We start from the raw sequence: 20,544 nt of genomic DNA, 5'->3' as shown, positions 1-20,544 counted from the left end.
GTTCCCTTAGCAACAATATCCATATAGTACATATGTATATATAATATGCACGAAATATTTCACATTTTTGCGATTATAATTGATAAAAGTTATATAAAAATTGTTTATGTAACGCAGCTTAACACAGCTTTTTTAAGGTACATATATTATGTTTTGAGATTTCTCGGCATTCTTGTTCGTTCCTTGTCGTTCGTTTCTTTGTCGCTTGTCATTGCTTTCTAATAATTACAAATATTTCTATTCATCTTGCAATAGAAATATGCTAAAATGTGTATAAGTATAAAAATTGTATTATTTGCAGTCATCTTATCAAGCATGCAATGCAGATTTATACAATACAAGGTATCATTCTGTTGAGCGAGAATATGATTTATAAGAGAATAATTTGTGCTATAGATATTCATCGTAAAGCTATGATGTTGGTATTTATCTCACAAAACCTATATAATATGCGTAGTAATATTATATAGGTTTTGCTTGTTTTTAAAGGTTTTCAGATTGCCTAATATCTAGATTTGAAATGTCATTCATGATTTTAATAGCATTTACAGTGATTACTATGAGTCTTAATATTTTTCGGGTAAGGTTTGTTTTTTTTTGTTTTACATATTTAATCAAGTTATAAGTTATATGATATCTCTTAGTGTTAATTTGTGTTAATAAAACTTGTTGAGAGGCAAAATTTGTACTAAGCATTGATAAAATTATTTATTATTATAATATAATTTAATTAAAATGAAAGACAGAGAGAGATGTGCGATAACAATTTCAACTTACAATTTTTTTTTATTCTTCTAAAACGTGTGCCTTGGCATATGTTAAATTATTGTTAGATAAAAAGTTCTGCATTACATACTATTCTGAATTACAAATTATTTAAATAAGTTTTTATAAACTAATCTAGACATCAAAAGTTTTGTGCTAGGTTCTTCAAATTGTGTCATTCAAATATACTAAGGATCTTTCGCTATCATTTTTATTAGTAATATATTGTTTCATAATTCTGTTCCTAAGTAACTTAACTGGACAAAAAGTTATAGATTACAATAATCATTTATTTATGACTGCGTAAGAAATATTTTGCAATTTATCAAGCAATAAATAATAATATTGCTGTACAAAGTTTATTAACAAAATATAATCAAGTTTTCGTATTTTTATTTTAAATTGCTTTGTTCAATTTCTCTAATATTCTAATGTAATTAATTACATGCGTAGACAAATTTATAAAAAGTAACAAGAAAATGTAAAAATTAAATTTAAAAAAATATGAAAGTTTGACTAAATTCATATTGTTTACAAAATATATGTGTACTGTGAAAATTACATACATACCCTTATTTTTTTTAATTGATATTATATTACATATAGATATAGAATTCGGTGGTATATAACTCCTATACGTATACAAAAACTGATATTGTTTCTGTTACAAAGAGGCAATAAAACTTTTGGGATAAATGTCGGTGGATTGTTCATGGCATCTGTAAAGTGTTTTACTACGGTATAAAATATTTTATAATTCATAATATATTAGTACATTAATATAATATATTTCAATATGTTATAATATTTTAAAAAGAGAAAACATATCTTTTTTGTTACAGTTACTTAATGCATCCATATCTTACGTTACCGTCATGTATTCTATAGGAATATGAAAAACGTTTTAATTGAAACTTATTGGCATAGAACTAATAAAATATGGTATGAGATTTTTTTTATTAAATAGAATGTGACATGACAAATGTATGTACAAATTAGAGTTATGTCATTTTTACAGCATTGATCATAATTGCTGTGATTATGTCATGATATATTAATTATATTTTACTTTAAAATAACTAACATAAGTGAAAAAAAACAATTATTTTACATTGCCAAAAACGAAGAGCTATTTCTTTTGCAGTATAGACTTTATTAAATAAGATGAGACTCATGTAGATTTCATAAAAGGAGATGTAGTTGTATACTTAGTCCGATCATTATGTATTAAATATGTATTTTATATACATATAAAATATAAGTGAGCAAAAAGATATTTCTCTATAAAGTTACTAGATTTGATAAGGCTTTCTCTCAAAATAATTAACAATTTCGTATAAGTATAAATAAATGAATTTAAAACTATATACTAAATAATCCGAAAATATTTAAAAAATTTCTTTTTATAACTACCTTCTGCTAACAAATTATTTTTTATAAAATATGTAAATAAAATTTAGTTTACAAAACTAAATATAAAAGATTAGCACTAACTTGCATTGGACGTAACTTACAAATATAACAATATGCATTATACGGAGTTTGAGTTTATACTAAAATGCGATTCCGCCCTCGTGTGGTCTTTACCCCAGAAATTTTGTCGTGAATATTATATTATGGGAAAAGAACATCTGTCAAATTTCTGTCGACATTAAATCGATCGCTTAATCGGCGAGTATAGTCATAACAAAATAACAAACAATTGTCGCTGTCTTGCAAGAACTTTTTGTATTATGTTATTTTGTAATTATTCAGCATTGTGGAACTTAAGTTATACTACATAATAACACTAAAAAATAGTATGTTAAAAAAAGAGAATTTGTAATATGTTTGATCGAGTAATAGGTGAGAATGAGCATTTCTTCGTCGACATCGTCTGTGTCAAACGCGTTTTAACATCTCCAGAGAGATGATCAATATATACGATTATTTCAGTCTCAATCGAATATTGTTGCTGGCAATTGGATTGTGGCCTTATCAAAAATCAAAATTTGCTCAATTCTATTCAATATGCTGTTTTAGTATTCTGATAACTTGTATTATATTTCAGGTATGTTATAATCTTATAATTATATTATTATATATATTGTGTAGTACATTCCAGTCTTATCAAGTCATTTTGTTAACTTTTAATGAATTTGGAGTCGATATTTCTTTAACTAAAAAACCGACTAATCTATAAGCAATTGATCATAATGTTAAATTATTTTGTTCAACAATAAGTTAATACATACGCACATGAGTTGTATGTGTGCGTGTAATTATTTTATACTATTATTATTAAATAAAAGTTATGCTATAACTGTATAAAATATTTATCATATCATTATATTTTTATATATACAATGACTTTTATATTTTATGGAATAGTAATTATGAACTGGAGTTTATAAATTAATATGTTGAATCATAGAATAAGAAGAGAAATCTTTTTAATATAATTTTGTTGGAAAATTATTATTTACAGTTCTCAACATTTGTGACTTCAAAATGTACTGTAGATCTTGTTATTCAAATTCTTTCTCCCACGTCTGCTTTTACTGGCGTAGTAATAATGTATAATTCGTTTTATATTAACAATGAAACAGTAAGTTTGTTATCTATTCGTTTGAATAAGCCTTCCTGAGATAAATGACATTGCTCATCAATTTTTTTTTAAACTTTTTTTAAACTCAAACAAATGGCATAAGCTTATTAAAATAACAGTTAAAAAGTTTGATGGAGCAGTTACAACATATTTATGGTAATTTAAGAAACAACAATGAAATCGCCATTGTAGAACGATACGGAAATTATGCAAAACGTTACACAGCCGCACTCACAAGTAAGATAATGTATTTAATTCATATTCCATTTTGAATTTAAATTGATTAAAGAGTTTCTTTTGCTGAAACCATTTAAATTATATAAACTTTCAACTTTAAACTCATTAAAAATATATATTTACTATTTTATTAGTAAAATATTAATTGCTTATAATGTTGTTTAGTGGTGGCAATCATATTTGTCACATTGTTTGTAATAGGTGTCCAATTATGGTTTAATTTTCGTGATGTTATTATATCTACAAAAGAATCTCAACCACGTCATTTAATACTTAGAATTGAATACTTTGTGAATGAAGAGAAATATTTTTACTTACTGCAATTGCATATGAATGCAGCTATCTGCATAATAACAATTACACTAGTATCAACAAAGACAATGTTCATTACGTTTTTTCAACTTGTTTGCGCAATGTTTCAAATTGCTAGGTAAAACAGTAAACATAACAACCGAAAAAATGTAGTTAAAAAAAATTTTATTTTATCATGTAAAATGAGTGAAAGTATCCTGACTAACAAAATGTTAAGAAATTTTTACATAATTATTTTCTTATTTTTGATTTAAAAACGAAAATTTCAATAACATAGGGAATCAAGTATATAATAAAAGTAATTATTATATTATAATAATATAAAATAAATAAATTTTATTTTGTTTAATAATTTTTATCTCTATTTCTTTATGTTCTGTGCTCATATTCTTAAAATTTATCCCTTTGCTTCTGCAATATTCCAAATTTTGTAATTTCATTGATAGTTATTTACATTATACATTGGTAAAATCATCAAAATTAAAACTGCTCAAATAAAAAATTATTATTTAACTTGCAATATTTTTGTAATTATTTATTTTTATGCAGTTATAACAATTAAATTATTTACAGTTACCGTATCGAGCAGGCAATACAGATTTATACAGTTCGAGGTATCATTCAGCTGAACGAAAATATGATTTATAAGAGAATAGTTTGTGCTGTAGATATTCATCGCAAAGCTATAATGTTGGTATTTATGTTATAAACATATATATACAGGGTGTCCCAAAGTTCGCGGCCTAACCGTCGTGTACAGATAGAGCGGGTCAAACTGAATAAGTAAGTCCTTTACCACTTTGCGAAATTTTCAATAATTAATTAGAAAATAATTAATAAAGATCCGCCAATCCGCGCAAGTATTCCCCGAGCGCCGAGCGCGCGGCGAGTAGTCACGCGCCGCTCGTGTGTAGTGTGCATAGCTATCCAAGAGAGCGTCCCTTCCACCGCTCTGCCGCGCTTTGTATTATGCTATGCTGGGTGGGTCCTACTTGCCGCGCGCTCGGCGCTCGGGGAATAGTTGCGCGGATTGGCGGATCTTTATTAATTATTTTCTAATTAATTATTGAAAATTTCGCAAAGTGGTAAAGGACTTACTTATTCAGTTTGACCCGCTCTATCTGTACACGACGGTTGGGCCGCAAACTTTGGGACACCCTGTATACAGGGTGTTTTATAATGTCCGTGCCAACGCTCGTGTACGGATAGAGTGCGGTGAACTGAATAGAAAAATCCTTTACCGTTTTGCAATTTTCGCAATAATAATTGAGATATTAATTAAAAGGGATTGACGAATAATCGCGCGTTGATCGCGGCTAGATCGTAGGCTGTACGCTCTAGGCGTGACAGCAATGAGAATCGCATGGCAACGAAAAATAACAACGCATATCACTCCTGCTCTCGCTACGTGTTATTTTTCGTTGCCATGCGATCCTCGTTGTTGTCACGTTTAAAGTGTACAGCCCACGATCTAGCTACGCGCAACGCGTGATTATTCGTCAATCCCTTTTAATTAATATCTCAATTACTATTGCAAAAATTGCAAAACGGTAAAGGACTTTTCTATTCAGTTTACCGCACTCTATTCGCACACGAGCGTTGGCACGGACATTATGAAACACCCTGTATATATAAAATAGTAACATATGTTTATTTATTTTTAAAGGTTTTCAGAACATCTAATATCTAGATTTGAAAGGACATTCCTACTTTTGATAATATGCGGAGTGGTTTCCTTGAGTCTAAACATTTATTGTGTAAGTTTTGTTTCCTTCTGTTTGTAAATATGTGTTTAATTAAATTTTGTGATATTTCTTCATGTTATTTTATATTAAAAATTTTATTGAAAGGAAAATTCATATTAAGTTGATAAAATAATCTTTTATTATAATATAAAGTAATTAAGATGAGATCTATGATAACAATATAAACTTATAACGTTGTTTTTTTTATTTGTAAAAATATTTATGTTGGCACGTATTAGGTTATAGCTAATAAGTTTTGATTAAAATACTATTTTAAATTATAAATTCTTTAAACTGATTTTTATAAACTAATCCAAACATTGAATCTCTTGTGTTAGACTTTTCAGAATATGTCATGGAAATATGCTATAGATTTTGCATTCTCTTTGATATTAGCATGTAGTACTATTTTGTACATGTTTTTAGCCAATCTTATTGGACAACAAATTATTGATCACAATAATCATGTATTTATGACCGCGTAAGCAATATTTTGCAATTTATCAAATTACAATATTTAGTAATACTGCTTTCAGAAATTTATTAATAAAAATTATTTGGTATTTTTTCTTCTCATTTTTTCTGGATTTTTTCTTGCTTTGTTGCTATTATTTCATATTTATGTAATTAACAATATTAAAACAAAAAAGTTAAAAAAGACAAAATATATTACATACATAAAATTAAAATAATGGGTTACATTGCTCAAAAAAAGCATGATTGCTATGGCTAAAGTCATTGTATAATATTTTTTTTACTTTTTTTCTTAATTTAACGTAGTCACATAATAAAAAAACAATAATATAAGGACTTAAGTAACTTATGTGTGGAAATAATATAAAAACAGTGCAAGGAAAAAAGTGAAAGAAAAGAGAAAATTCGAAGAAAAAGTATTTAAAAAGTTGCTATTGTTAGAATTTACTTTAAAATATACGAAACGCGAGATGCACACTTTATGTCATATAAATTATAATTTCAGCAGTAGATATATGGGTGGATTTTTGCATGGCCCCTGTGAGCTAGGGCTATGAAATTGCATAGTTGGACTGATTAGGAGTTGAGGAGTTTAGTGCGCGTAGTTTCAACTTCGGCAATTGCACAGAAAAAAAGTTAAGAGTCGAAAAGAGCCGAATTTATTAACTAAAATGAACTATATATATGTATACTGATTTTTTTGCCATTTAGAAATGCTACAGGGGATGTTGTTCTGTAGTATAATTATAGACTTTGTTGCGCATCGAAAGCACCAGGCGATGGAGTTAGACCTTGCTTTGTGCGAAAAATTGCAAACCCACAATTAGCGGGGGTTTATTTTTAATTTTCACGCGTAGGCGGAGGAGGGGTGCTCCTGCACACACACACACACACACACACACACACACCCACTCCAAAAAACTCTAATTAACCTACGGTTAAATTAATCTAACCGAAGGTCAGGTTAGGTTAAGTTAGAGTTTATTGGAGTGGGGGTGCAGGGGCGGAGCCCTTCCCCCGCCCACGCATTCTCTTTACTACACATAAATAAATGAATCTGCTAAGAGTATGCTAAGAGTAGAGCTCTTTTAAATGTACAAGGTCTCAGAAAATTATGTTCCACTCAGTAAACTGTTTTTGTTAATAACTTTTTTTCTGCGCGTTTGCCGAAATTGAAACTACGCGCACTAAACCTTTCATCTCCTAATCTATTTATCTACGCAATTTTATAGCTTTAGCTCACAGCGGTCATTCGGAACTCTAGCCAAATGTGATTATCAAAATTCGGTCCTTAGCAGTTGTTTAAGTAATAAATATTGAAAAATAAATAGATATTTTATTCTATTTATTTATCAATCTATTAACAAATAAAAAGATAGAATAAAAAAATATTAGTATTTGCATAATGTACATATAATAAATAAATTTACTCACCGTTCATTGTATCCTAACTAAGTACGCCATGCGCTGTACTTATGAAAATTAAATATATATATATTTTAGTTATTATAAAAAATATATTGTGTGGTTATTATAATACATAACTGCATGTAATAAATTGTGTGAATAATTATTAAAACATTTTTATAAATATTTAATATTTTAATAAATATGTTTAAATATCTTGATAAATATTTGATAAAAACAAATTTTCTAATTGTATATATGTATGTTCTCAGGATTTCATACGATATAATCTAATACATTTTTTAATAAATAATAAATGAATAATTGTATTTACCAGCTAGGGTATTGATGTTTGTTTCATCCGCAACAGCTTTATCAATGAATATCAGAAAATCACATTTACAGTTATACACACTACCAGACAAAAATTAACAAAAATAATTGTACTTTATACATATCGGTAGATGCGGTCGTGTTTCGCGCGAAATTTATACGTAACGCAATGAAGGACCGCGTATTTTTATGCAAGTTTTTTACTTACGCAAAAATCACGTCTACATATCGCAAATTTGTCAATGCACGGTACACAAAACACAAATACATTCATGCCGTCGTCTAAATAGTTGATGATACCTCGTTAATTGCGAATACTAGCAATCAATAATATCTTCCAGTAATTGCTCGTGTTTAATCATTCATGATAAATATTTATATTTATATACACTTTTAACTTCGATAGAACACATTGTTTACCGCAGAATGTTCACGTTCCCTTTGAATCGACGTACGAAATGGACGTACGGAAAGAACGATCGCAAAATAGCACGCGTGACGTAACTTCGATGTATTAAACCGAAGTGACGTCACGCGATTTTTAATATCTCGATATTTTCCATGTTTTTAACATCACGAATGCGCATTCCAGCCATATATAATTATTATTTGCAATTATTATTTCTTAAATTATCTAAAAATATTTATTAAACATTTATTAAAAATTTTAAATATTTATTTACACATTTTATTGCACTTTATTGCTCTGCCTTAAACAAAATATAATGGTAATATATAATATGGTAGCATATACATAATATAAAATGCAATTCTCTGTAATAATTTACATGTGTTTAACGAAAAAATAATAATTAAAATATATATTAATCCCTCCATAGTTGATGAATATACTTTTTGTTAAATGTAATACAATAACTGGTAAATAAATTTATTTGTTATAAAAATTACACAAAACACTGGTTTCAACTGCATATTTTGTGAATTTTTTCTGTACAGTACATTTGACTGATTCACATTTATTAATATTAAAATGTATTACTAATATTTTCTGTTACACTCACTTTTTTATTCTAATGTAATCATATACTTAACAAAATGTGAAAAATAATGTTAATAAATAATGTTAATAAGATAAGAAAAAATATTCTTAAAAATCAGTCAAAATTATGAAAGTTTGACTGTAAAAATTAATATTGTATACAAAATAAATATGTGCTATGAAAATTACATCTACTCCTATTTTTCTCAGTTTGTTGATATATTATATTGTCATATAGATATAAAATTCAGTGGTATCTAACTCCTGTACGTATACAAAAACTGATATTGTTCCTGCTGCAAAGAGGTAACAAAGTTTTTGGACTGAATATTGGTGGATTGTTTGTGGCATCTATGGAATGTTTTGCCACGGTATAAGATATTTTATATATTTAATTATATTTTAATATATTATAATTTTTTTAGAAAGACAAAACAACTTTTTATTTTTTGTTACAGCTTGTTAATGCATCCATATCTTACTTTACCCTTATATATTCTGTAGGATAAAAACCGTGTCAGTTTAGGTGTATTGGCATAAAATTAATAAAATATGGTATAAAAAATGGAATATTTATTTTATTAAATAAAACGTGACATAATAGTTGTATATACAAATTAGAGTCATGTCACTCTAATTTCAACTCAATGCTGCTACGTTAACAGCATTGATCATAATTTCTGACTATATCATTATTGCAGAATTTAATTATCAATTTGTTTTTTTTTGCAGTGTAGATTTTATTACATAAATGACTCACGTGCAGATTTTGTCAAGAAAGATATAATTATATAGTCCGATTATATATAGTCCATTATTATAACATATGAAATATATATTTTATATATATGGTATAAGTAAGTACAAAAAATATTTCAATAAAAAATTATTATAGATTTTATATTCACACAAAATAATTTACACCATGTTGCAAAGATATAAACACTGCTGTAAAATTATGTATTTTTATACCAAGCACTATCGTACATGTTCGCTTAGCAACAATATCCATATAGTACATATGTATATATAATATGCACGAAATATTTCACATTTTTGCGATTATAATTAATAAAAGTTATATAAAAATTGTTTATGTAACGCAGCTTAACGCAGCTTTTTTAAGGTACATATATTATGTTTTGAGATTTCTCGGCATTCTTGTTTGTTCCTTGTCGTTCGTTTCTTTGTCGCTTGTCATTGCTTTCTAATAATTACAAATATTTCTATTCATCTTGCAATAGAAATATGCTAAAATGTGTATAAGTATAAAAATTGAATTATTTGCAGTTATCTTATCAAGCATGCAATGCAGATTTATACAATACAAGGTATCATTCTGTTGAACGAGAATATGATTTATAAGAGAATAATTTGTGCTATAGATATTCATCGTAAAGCTATGATGTTGGTATTTATCTCACAAAACCTATATAATATGCGTAGTAATATTATATAGGTTTTGCTTGTTTTTAAAGGTTTTCAGATTGCCTAATATCTAGATTTGAAATGTCATTCATGATTTTAATAGCATTTACAGTGATTACTATGAGTCTTAATATTTTTCGGGTAAGGTTTGTTTTTTTTTGTTTTACATTTTTAATCAAGTTATAAGTTACTATATGATATCTCTTAGTGTTAATTTGTGTTAATAAAACTTGCTGAGAGGCAAAATTTGTACTAAGCATCGATAAAATTATTTATTATTATAATATAATTTGATTAAAATGAAAGACAGAGAGAGATGTACGATAACAATTTCAACTTACAATTTTTTTTTATTCTTCTAAAACGTGTGCCTTGGCATATGTTAAATTATTGTTAGATAAAAAGTTCTGCATTACATACTATTCTGAATTACAAATTATTTAAATAAGTTTTTATAAACTAATCTAGACATTAAAACTTTTGTGCTAGGTTCCTGAAATTGTATCATTTAAATATGCTAAGGATCTTTCGCTATTATTTTTAATAGTATTATTTTGTTTCCTAACTCTGTTCCTAAGTAACTTCACTGGACCAAAAGTTATAGATTACAATAATCATATATTTATGACTGCGTAAGAAATATTTTGCAATTTATCAAGCAATAAATAATAATATTACTTTACAAAGTTTATTAACAAAATATAATCAAGTTTTCGTATTTTTATTCTAAATCGCTTTGTTCAATTTCTCTAATATTCTAATGTAATTAATTACATGCGTAGACAAATTTATAAAAAGTAACAAGAAAATGTAAAAATTAAATTTAAAAAAATATGAAAGTTTGACTAAATTCATATGGTTTACAAAATATATGTGTACTGTGAAAATTGCATACATACCCTTAATTTTTTTAATTGATATTATATTACATATAGATATAGAATTCGATGGTATATAACTCCTATACGTATACAAAAACTGATATTGTTTCTGTTACAAAGAGGCAATAAAACTTTTGGGATAAATATCGGTGGATTGTTCATGGCATCTGTAAAGTGTTTTACTACGGTATAAAATATTTTATAATTCATAATATATTAGTACATTAATATAATATATTTCAATATGTTATAATATTTTAAAAAGAGAAAACATATCTCTTTTGTTACAGTTACTTAATGCATCCATATCTTACGTTACCGTCATGTATTCTATAGGAATATGAAAAACGTTTTAATTGAGACTTATTGGCATAGAACTAATAAAATATGGTATGAGATTTTTTTTATTAAATAGAATGTGACATGACAAATGTATGTACAAATTAGAGTTATGTCATTTTTACAGCATTGATCATAATTGCTGTGATTATGTCATGATATATTAATTATATTTTACTTTAAAATAACTAACATAAGTGAAAAAACAATTATTTTACATTGCCAAAAACGAAGAACTATTTCTTTTGCAGTATAGACTTTATTAAATAAGATGAGACTCATGTAGATTTCATGAAAGGAGATGTAGTTGTATACTTAGTCCGATCATTATGTATTAAATATGTATTTTATATACATATAAAATATAAGTGAGCAAAAAGATATTTCTCTATAAAGTTACTAGATTTGATAAGGCTTTCTCTCAAAATAATTAACAATTTCGTATAAGTATAAATAAATGAATTTAAAAATATATGCTAAATAATCCGAAAATATTAAAAAAATTTCTTTATATAACTACCTTCTGCTAACAAGTTATTTTTTATAAAATATGTAAGTAAAATTTAGTTTACAAAACTAAATATAAAAGATTAGCACTAACTTGCATTGGACGTAACTTACAAATATAACAATATGCATTATACGGAGTATGAGTTTATACTAAAATGCGATTCCGCCCTCGTGTGGTCTTTACCCCAGAAATTCTGTCGTGAATATTATTTTATGGGAAAAGAACATCTGTGTCAAATTTCTGTCGACATTAAATCGATCGCTTAATCGGCGGGTATAGTCATAACAAAATAACAAACAATTGTCGCTGTCTTGCAAGAACCTTTTGTATTATGTTATTTTGTAATTATTCAGCATTGTGGAACTTAAGTTAAACTACATAATAACACTAAAAAATAGTATGTTAAAAAAAGAGAATTTGTAATATGTTTGATCGAGTAATAGGTGAGAATGAGCATTTCTTCGTCGACATCGTCTGTGTCAAACGCGTTTTAACATCTCCAGAGAGATGATCAATATATACGATTATTTCAGTCTCAATCGAATATTGTTGCTGGCAATTGGATTGTGGCCTTATCAAAAATCAAAATTTGCTCAATTCTATTCAATATGCTGTTTTAGTATTCTGATAACTTGTATTATATTTCAGGTATGTTATAATCTTTTTATTATATTATTATATATATTGTGTAGTACATTCCAGTCTTATCAAGTCATTTTGTTAACTTTTAATGAATTTGGAGTTGATATTTCTTTAACTAAAAAATTAAGGCACTATAAACGTGAGTATTCTCACGTCTGCGCTATTTTTGCCTTAGAACATATATACTGGAAGGGGCATAGTCTATCTAAATACACATAACAAAAGTGTCCCCTACATCTATCTATCCTTGTCTGTACGAAATCGGTCAATGCGCTTGCGCGAATGAATAACCGCTTAAATTGAAAGTAGAAAGATTTAAAATAGGTGGAAAGCATTTGAAAATTTGATTATAACAATTTATTCTTTAAGTTATTATAATATAATTGCAATATATTATAAATTATATATAATAATATGTAGTAATATGTAATAATAGAGTCTTGCAAAATAAAATAAAAATAATGATGCACATAACCAAAAACAAATACTGTAATGAACAATAATTATATACAGGATGTACAGGATGAACTAAAATAAGATAACAAACTTTGAGGAGCGAGACCAAACATGAAAAAAAATTTGACATCAACATATGTCCGTCAAACCCACTGTTACTGATATAAAATATATATTATTAATAAAAAATAAAAAAGTAATATTTATTATTATGTAATATTCTCGCTCCTCTAAAGTTTGTTATCTTATTTTAATTATATCTTGTATATATAGTAACTAGTACAATAAAAATTAATATAATAAATAATAAAAAAAATATTTAAAAACTTCATTGATGTTTAAATAGTATTAGTTTTGTATACTTTTTTATGATTATTTCTTTAGACTTGATTATATTGGAAGGCTTGTCATAGATAAGCTTGTCTAGGTTATCATCACACACATCAACATAATCGACGCATGCGTATTGCAATAAAATGTACAGACAAGGATAGATAGATGTTGAGGACAACAGCAAGTCAGCTATGCCCCTTCCAGTATATATGTTCTAAGATTTTTGCTCCATTCCCCCACTCTTTGCCCTCTCGCCCTTTTTGCTTCTTAGGGCGGTATTCATAGTCCGTTCTTATATTCAAGATCGTCTTAAGCACGAACTTATATTCGCTCTCTTCGTCAGACACAATCTATGTGTGACGAAGAGAGCGAATATAAGTCCGTGCTTAAGACGATTTTAAATATAAGAACGGACTATGAATACCGCCCTTAGCTCGCCCTTGCTGAGCTAAGAAGTTTATGGTGATTAGGCGAGAGGACAAGAAGTGGGGGAATTGAGCGAAATTGGCGCAGACGTACATCTTTAGTGCTCTAAAAAAACCGACTAATCTATAAGCAATTGATCATAATGTTGAATTATTTTGTTTAACAATAAGTTGATACATACGCGCGAGTTGTATGTGTGCGTGTAATTATTTTTATACTAATATTATTAAATAAAAGTTATGCTATAACTACATATATAAAATATTTATCATATTACTATTATTTTTATTTATGGAATGGAACTTTCATATTTTATGGAATAGTAATTATGAACTAGAATTTATAAATTAATATGTTGAATCATAGAATAAGAAGAGAAATCTTTTTAATCTAATTTTGTTGGAAAATTATTATTTACAGTTCTCAACATTTGTGACTTCAAAATGTACTGTAGATCTTGTACTTAAAATTTTATCTCCCACGTCTGTTTTTACTGGCGCAGCAATAATGTATAACTCGTTTTATATTAACAATGAAACAGTAAGTTTGTTATCTATTGCATATTCGTTTGAATAAGCATTCTTGAGATAAATAACATTGCTCATCAGTTTTTTTTTCAAACGTTTTTTAAACTAAAACAAGTGGCATAAGCTTATTAAAATAACAGGTGAAAAGTTTAATGGAACAGTTACACCATGTTTATGGTAATTTAAGAAACAACAATGAAATCGCCATTGTAGAACGATATGGAAATTATGCAAAACGTTACACAGCCGTACTCACAAGTAAGATAATGTATTTTAATTCATATTTCATTTTGAATTTAAATTGATTAAAGAATTTCTTTTGCTGAAACCATTTAAGTTATTTAAACTTTCAACTTTAAACTCTTTAAAAATATATATTTACTATTTTATTAGTAAAATATTAATTGCTTATAATATTGTTTAGTGGTAATCATATTTGCCACATCGTTTGTAATAGGTGTCCAATTATATAATAGGTTCAATTTTCGTAATGTTATTTTATCTACAAAAGAACCTCAACCACGTCATTTGATACTTAGAATTGAATACTTTGTGAATGAAGAGAAATATTTTTACTTACTACAATTGCATATAAATGCAGCTATCTGCATAATAACAATTACACTAGTATCAACAGGGGCAATGTTCATTGCGTATTGTCAACTTGTTTGCGGATTGTTTCAAATTGCTAGGTAAAACACTAAACATAACAACCGAAAAAATGTAGTTAAAAAAAATTTTATTTTATTATGTGAAATGAGTGAAAGTATCCTGACTATAACAAAATGTTAAGAAATTTTTACATAATTATTTTCTTATCTTTGATTAAAAAACGACAATTTCAATAACATAGAGAATCAAATATATAATAAAAGTAATTATTATATTATTATAATATAAAATAAATAAATTTTATTTTATTTAATAATTTTTATCTCTATTTCTTTATGTTCTGTGTTCATATTCTTAAAATTTATCCCTTTGCTTCTGCAATATACCAAATTTTGTAATTTCATTGATAGTTATTTACATTATACATTGGCAAAATTATGAAAATTAAAACTGCTCAAGTAAAAGATTATTATTTAACTTGCAATATTTTTGTAATTATTTATTTTTGTGCAGTTATAACAATTAAATTATTTACAGTTACCGTATCGAGCAGGCAATACAGATTTATACAGTTCGAGGTATCATTCTGCTGAACGAAAATATGATTTATAAGAGAATAGTTTGTGCTGTAGATATTCATCGCAAAGCTATAATGTTGGTATTCACGTTATAAACATATATATATATATATATAAAACAGTAACATATGTTTATTTATTTTTAAAGGTTTTCAGAACATCTATTATCTAGATTTGAAAAGACATTCCTACTTTTGATAATATGCGGAGTGGTTTCCTTGAGTCTAAACATTTATTGTGTAAGTTTTGTTTCTTTCTGTTTGTAAATATATGTTTAATTAAGTTTTATGATATTTCTTCACACATGTTATTTTATATTAAAAATTTTATTGAAAGGAAAATTCATGTTAAGTTGATAAAATAATCTTTTATTATAATATAAAGTAATTAAGATGAGATCTATGATAACAATATAAACTTATAACGTTATTTTTTTTATTTGTAAAAATATTTATGTTGGCACGTATTAGGTTATAGCTAATAAGTTTTGAATAAAATACTATTTTAAATTATAAATTCTTTAAACTAATCCAAACATTAAACTCTGTTAGATTTTTCAGAGTATGTCATGGAAATATGCTAAAGATTTGGTTTTTTCTTTGATATTAGCATGTAGTACTATTTTGTACATGTTTTTAGCCAATCTTATTGGACAACAAATTATTGATCACAATAATCATGTATTTATGACTGCGTAAGCAATATTTTGCAATTCATCAAATTACAATATTTAGTAATACTGCTTTCAGAAATTTATTAATAAAAATTACTTAGTATTTTTTCTTCTTATTTTTTCTGGATTTTTTCTTGCTTTGTTGCTATTATTTTATATTTATCTAATTAACAATATTAAAACAAAATAATTAAAGAATACAAAATATATCACATACATAAAATTAAAATAATGGATTACATTGCTCAAAAAAAGCATGATTGCCTATGGCTAAAGCCGTTGCATAATATTTTTTTAACTTTTTTTCTTAATTTAACGTAGTCATATAATAAAAAAATGATAATATAAGGACTTAATTAACTTAAGGAAATAATATAAGGACAGTACAAGAAAAAAAGTGAAAGAAAAGAGAGAAAATTAGAAGGAAAAGTATTTAAAAAATTGCTATTGTAAGAATGGATTTACATTAAAATATAGAAATAAGAGATGCACACTTTACGTCATATAAATTATAATTTCAGCAGTAGATATGTATATAAATTGTCTAAGTTATTATAAAAAAATTTATAATAAATTTGCATAAATACCAATTGTTGACATAAATATGATTATTAAAACTCGGTCCTTAGCAGTTATATAATAATATAATAATAATATAATAATAATCAATATTGAAAAATAAATAAATATTTTATTCTATTTATTTATCAATCTCTTAACAAATAAAACGACAGAATAAAAAGAGAATAATAGTATTTTGCATAAATGCACATATAATAAATATATTTACTTACCGTTCGTTGTATCCTAACTAAGTACGCCATGCGCTGTACCTATAAAAATTAAATTTATATATTTCAGTTGTTATAGAAAATATATTCGTTATTATGATACATAACTATATGTAATAAATTGTGTGAATAATTATTAAAACATTTTTATAAATATTTAATATTTTAATAAATATGCTTAGGTATCTTGATAAATATTTGATAAAAACAAATTTTGTACATATGTGTGTCCTCACAGTTAAGTACAGGATTTCATATGATATAATTTAATACATTTTTTAATAATAAATAAATAATTGTATTCACCAGCTAGAGTATTGATGTTTATTTCATCGGCAACAGCTTCATTAATGAATATCATAAAATCACAGTTATACACGCTACTAAACAAAAATTTAAAAAAATAATTTTATTTTATACATATCGGGAGATGCGGTCGTGTTTCGCGCGAAATTTATACGTAACGCAACGAAGAATCGCGTATTTTTATGCAAGTTTTTTACTTACGCGAAAATCACGTTTACACATTGCAAATTTGTCAATGCGCAGTACACAAAACACAAATACATTTATACCGTCGTCTAAATAGTTGATGATACGTCGTTAATTGCGAACACCAACAATCAATAATATCTTCCAGTAATTGCTCGTGTTTAATCGAAACTCATGATAAATATTCATATTTATATACACTTTTAACTTCGATAGAACACATTATTTACTACAGAATATTCGCGTTCCTTTTGAATCGACGTACGGAATGGACGTACGGAAAGAACAACGTAAAATAGCACGCATCACTTCGATGTATTAAATTAAAGTGACGTCACGCAATGTTTTATATCTCGATATTTTCGATATTTTTAACATCACAGATGCGCGTACTGCATTCCAGCCATATATAATTATTATTTGCAATTATTATTTCTTAACATGTCTAAAAATATTTATTAAACAGTTATTAAAATTTTTAAATATTTATTTACATATTTTATTGTATTTTATTGCTTTGCCTTAAACAAAATACAATGGTAATAGATAATATGGTAGTATATACATAATATAAAATGCAAGTCTCTGTAATAATTAACAAATGTAAAAAATAATAACTAAAATATATATTAATTTTTCCATAATTGATGAATATTTATATGAATACTTATTGTTAAATGTAATACAATAACTGGTAAGTAAATTTATTTGTTATAAAAATTACACAAAATACTGGTTTTAATTGCATATTTTGTGAATCCTTTCTGTACAGTAGCTGCGATCATTCATTTATTATTTAAATATTTACATAATTACAATAATATACATATAATTACAATAGTACAGTTAAACTTTAATATTTTTTACTTTACTTTTTTCTCTTTTTTTTTGCTACATTTTTTTACACTATCTTTACACTACTTTACATTTATCTGACTACATCAAAATAAAAGGTGAATAAAAAATGAAAAACAAAAAATTCCATGCGATTATCATAGAGATCATGTTGCCTTTGACTGTTTTTATTTATTGATATTTATATAAAATTTATTACTAATATTTTCTGTCACACTCGATTTTTTATTCTAATGTAATCATATGCTTAAACAAATGTGAAAAATAATGTTAAAAATAATGTTAATAAAATAAGAAAAAATATTCTTAAAAATCAGAAAAAATATGAAAGTTTGACTGTAAAAATTAATATCGTATACAAAATAAATATGTGCTATGAAAATTACATCTACTGCTATTTTTCTCAGTTTGTTGATATTATATTGTCATATAGATATAAAATTCAGTGGTATCTAACTCCTATACGTATACAAAAAATGATATTGTTCCTGCTGCAAAGAGGTAACAAAGTTTATGGACTAAATCTTGGTGGATTGTTTATGGCATCTATGGAATGTTTTGCCACGGTATAAAATATTTTATATTGTATATTTGATTATATTTTAATATATTATAATATTTTAGAAAGACAAAACAACCTTTTATTTTTTGTTACAGCTCGTTAACGCATCCATATCTTACTTTACCGTCATATATTCTGTAGAATAAAAACCATGTCAGTTGAGGTGTATTGATTGGCATAAAGCTAATAAAATATGGTATAGAATATTTTTTGTATTAAATAAAACGTGACGTATTAGATGTATATACTAATTAGAATTATGTGACTTTAATTTTAACTCAATGCTGCTACGTTAGCAGCGTTGATCATAATTTCTGACTATATCGCTATTGCAGAATTTAAATATGAATTTGTTTTTTTTTTGCAGTGTAGATTTTATTACATAAATGACTCACGTGCAGATTTTGTCAAGAAAGATATAATTATATAGTCCGATTATATAGTCCGTTATTATAACATATGAAATATATATTATATATATATGGTATAAGTAAGTACGAAAAATATTTCAATAAAAAATTATTATAGATTTTGTATCCAAAATACTTCACACAATGTTGTATAGATATAAACATTGCTATAAAATTACGTATTTTTATACCAAACACTTCCGTACATGTTTCATTAACATACAATATCCATATAGTACATATATATAACATGCATGAAATACTTCACATTTTTGCGATTACAATTGATAAAAGTTATATAAAAATTGTTTATGTAACAAACACAGCTTTTTTTAGGTACATACATTATGTTTTGAAATTTCTCGGCATTCTTGTTCGTTCTTTGTCACTTGTCATTGCTTCCTAAGGATTACTAATGAAGCACTTGAAAATATATATTGCATCGACCAATTATTGCATAAACTGAAAGTGATTGTGTCGTAATACTTATTATCCTAAATCATTTTACAAAATAATAACTACGAAAAACCCTCGACTTAGAGAATAACACGCATATACTCACATAATTTAAAAATTATACAGTACATTGAAAAAAATGTTCTGTTTGATTCAATAAACCGTCTGTTCGATTTTGGATGAAACAGACAGATTTTGGTTAAATCTACCAGAATTCCTATTAATGCAATAATCTGTTTGATTACGAGCTAACAAAACCAGATTCTGGTTGAATTTGTCAGATTCTAGTTCAATCTACTAGATTCTGGTTGCATTAATAAGAATTCTGGTAGATTCAACCAGAATTCTGTCTGTTTCCTGATTCAACAAATCGAACAGACGATTTGTTGAATCAAACAGAACATTTTTTTTAGTGTAAGAATTCAAAACTTTTTTAGAATATTTTTATAACAATTTTCTATTACCCAGTCTTTTTGTAAAAATTGAAAATATTGTTTAGTCTATAAAATTGAAAATAGAGCATTAACACTAATTTAAATGAAATGTGACTAACAAATGTATATTCGCGTATCTGATATACAAACTGATATTGACTCCATAGACTGCACTAAAAAGTGGCGATCCCCTCACTCGCATAGTTTCCACCTCAGAATTTTTCTGGGTGAATATTGTTTTATGAGAAAAGAACATGTGTTAAATTTCTGATGTCATT

General features: G+C 26.2%; 2 protein-coding genes and 2 long non-coding RNA genes across 6 annotated transcripts; 2 read left to right on the top strand and 2 right to left on the bottom strand.

Moving 5' to 3' along the window:
• Positions 1-154: 154 nt before the first annotated feature.
• Positions 155-2,291, bottom strand: LOC136999453 (uncharacterized). Its single transcript, XR_010889822.1, has 3 exons — positions 2,260-2,291; positions 1,336-1,647; positions 155-262 (listed from the first exon to the last, which is right to left on the bottom strand). It is a non-coding gene; the product is annotated as an uncharacterized lncRNA (long non-coding RNA).
• A 4-nt stretch (positions 2,292-2,295) lies between these two features.
• Positions 2,296-9,699, top strand: LOC136999438 (odorant receptor 30a-like). The gene is made up of 10 exons (XM_067353551.1): positions 2,296-2,815; positions 3,233-3,352; positions 3,472-3,589; positions 3,755-4,019; positions 4,475-4,591; positions 5,568-5,658; positions 5,985-6,127; positions 9,099-9,231; positions 9,319-9,415; positions 9,593-9,699. The coding sequence occupies exons 1-9, from the start codon at positions 2,675-2,677 to the stop codon at positions 9,367-9,369; spliced, it is 1,179 nt and encodes a 392-aa protein (XP_067209652.1). The 5' UTR covers positions 2,296-2,674; the 3' UTR covers positions 9,370-9,415; positions 9,593-9,699.
• Positions 9,700-9,801: 102 nt separating this feature from the next.
• On the bottom strand, positions 9,802-11,276 carry LOC136999459 (uncharacterized). The gene is made up of 2 exons (XR_010889828.1): positions 11,188-11,276; positions 9,802-10,111 (listed from the first exon to the last, which is right to left on the bottom strand). It is a non-coding gene; the product is annotated as an uncharacterized lncRNA (long non-coding RNA).
• Positions 11,277-11,438: 162 nt separating this feature from the next.
• Positions 11,439-19,823, top strand: LOC105671880 (odorant receptor 49b-like). 3 transcript variants are annotated; one of them, XM_067353550.1, is made up of 12 exons: positions 11,439-11,559; positions 11,760-12,667; positions 14,297-14,416; positions 14,544-14,661; positions 14,861-15,095; positions 15,553-15,669; positions 15,742-15,832; positions 16,145-16,287; positions 18,838-18,970; positions 19,062-19,162; positions 19,334-19,456; positions 19,713-19,823. In XM_067353550.1, exons 2-10 carry the CDS (start codon positions 12,527-12,529, stop codon positions 19,110-19,112), a joined length of 1,149 nt encoding a protein of 382 aa, XP_067209651.1. In that variant the 5' UTR covers positions 11,439-11,559; positions 11,760-12,526; the 3' UTR covers positions 19,113-19,162; positions 19,334-19,456; positions 19,713-19,823. The 3 variants fall into 3 exon arrangements, with proteins under 3 accessions (XP_067209651.1, XP_067209650.1, XP_067209649.1); XM_067353549.1 differs by having other exon boundaries at positions 14,828-15,095; positions 19,339-19,456; XM_067353548.1 differs by having other exon boundaries at positions 14,828-15,095.
• The last annotated feature ends 721 nt before the right edge of the window (positions 19,824-20,544 follow it).

This window comes from Linepithema humile, chromosome 4, assembly GCF_040581485.1.
Source record: "Linepithema humile isolate Giens D197 chromosome 4, Lhum_UNIL_v1.0, whole genome shotgun sequence".
NCBI classification, from domain to species: domain Eukaryota; kingdom Metazoa; phylum Arthropoda; class Insecta; order Hymenoptera; family Formicidae; genus Linepithema; species Linepithema humile.
The sequence above is the reverse complement of the archived record's forward strand: the minus strand, read 5'-3'. Positions and strand labels throughout refer to the sequence as shown.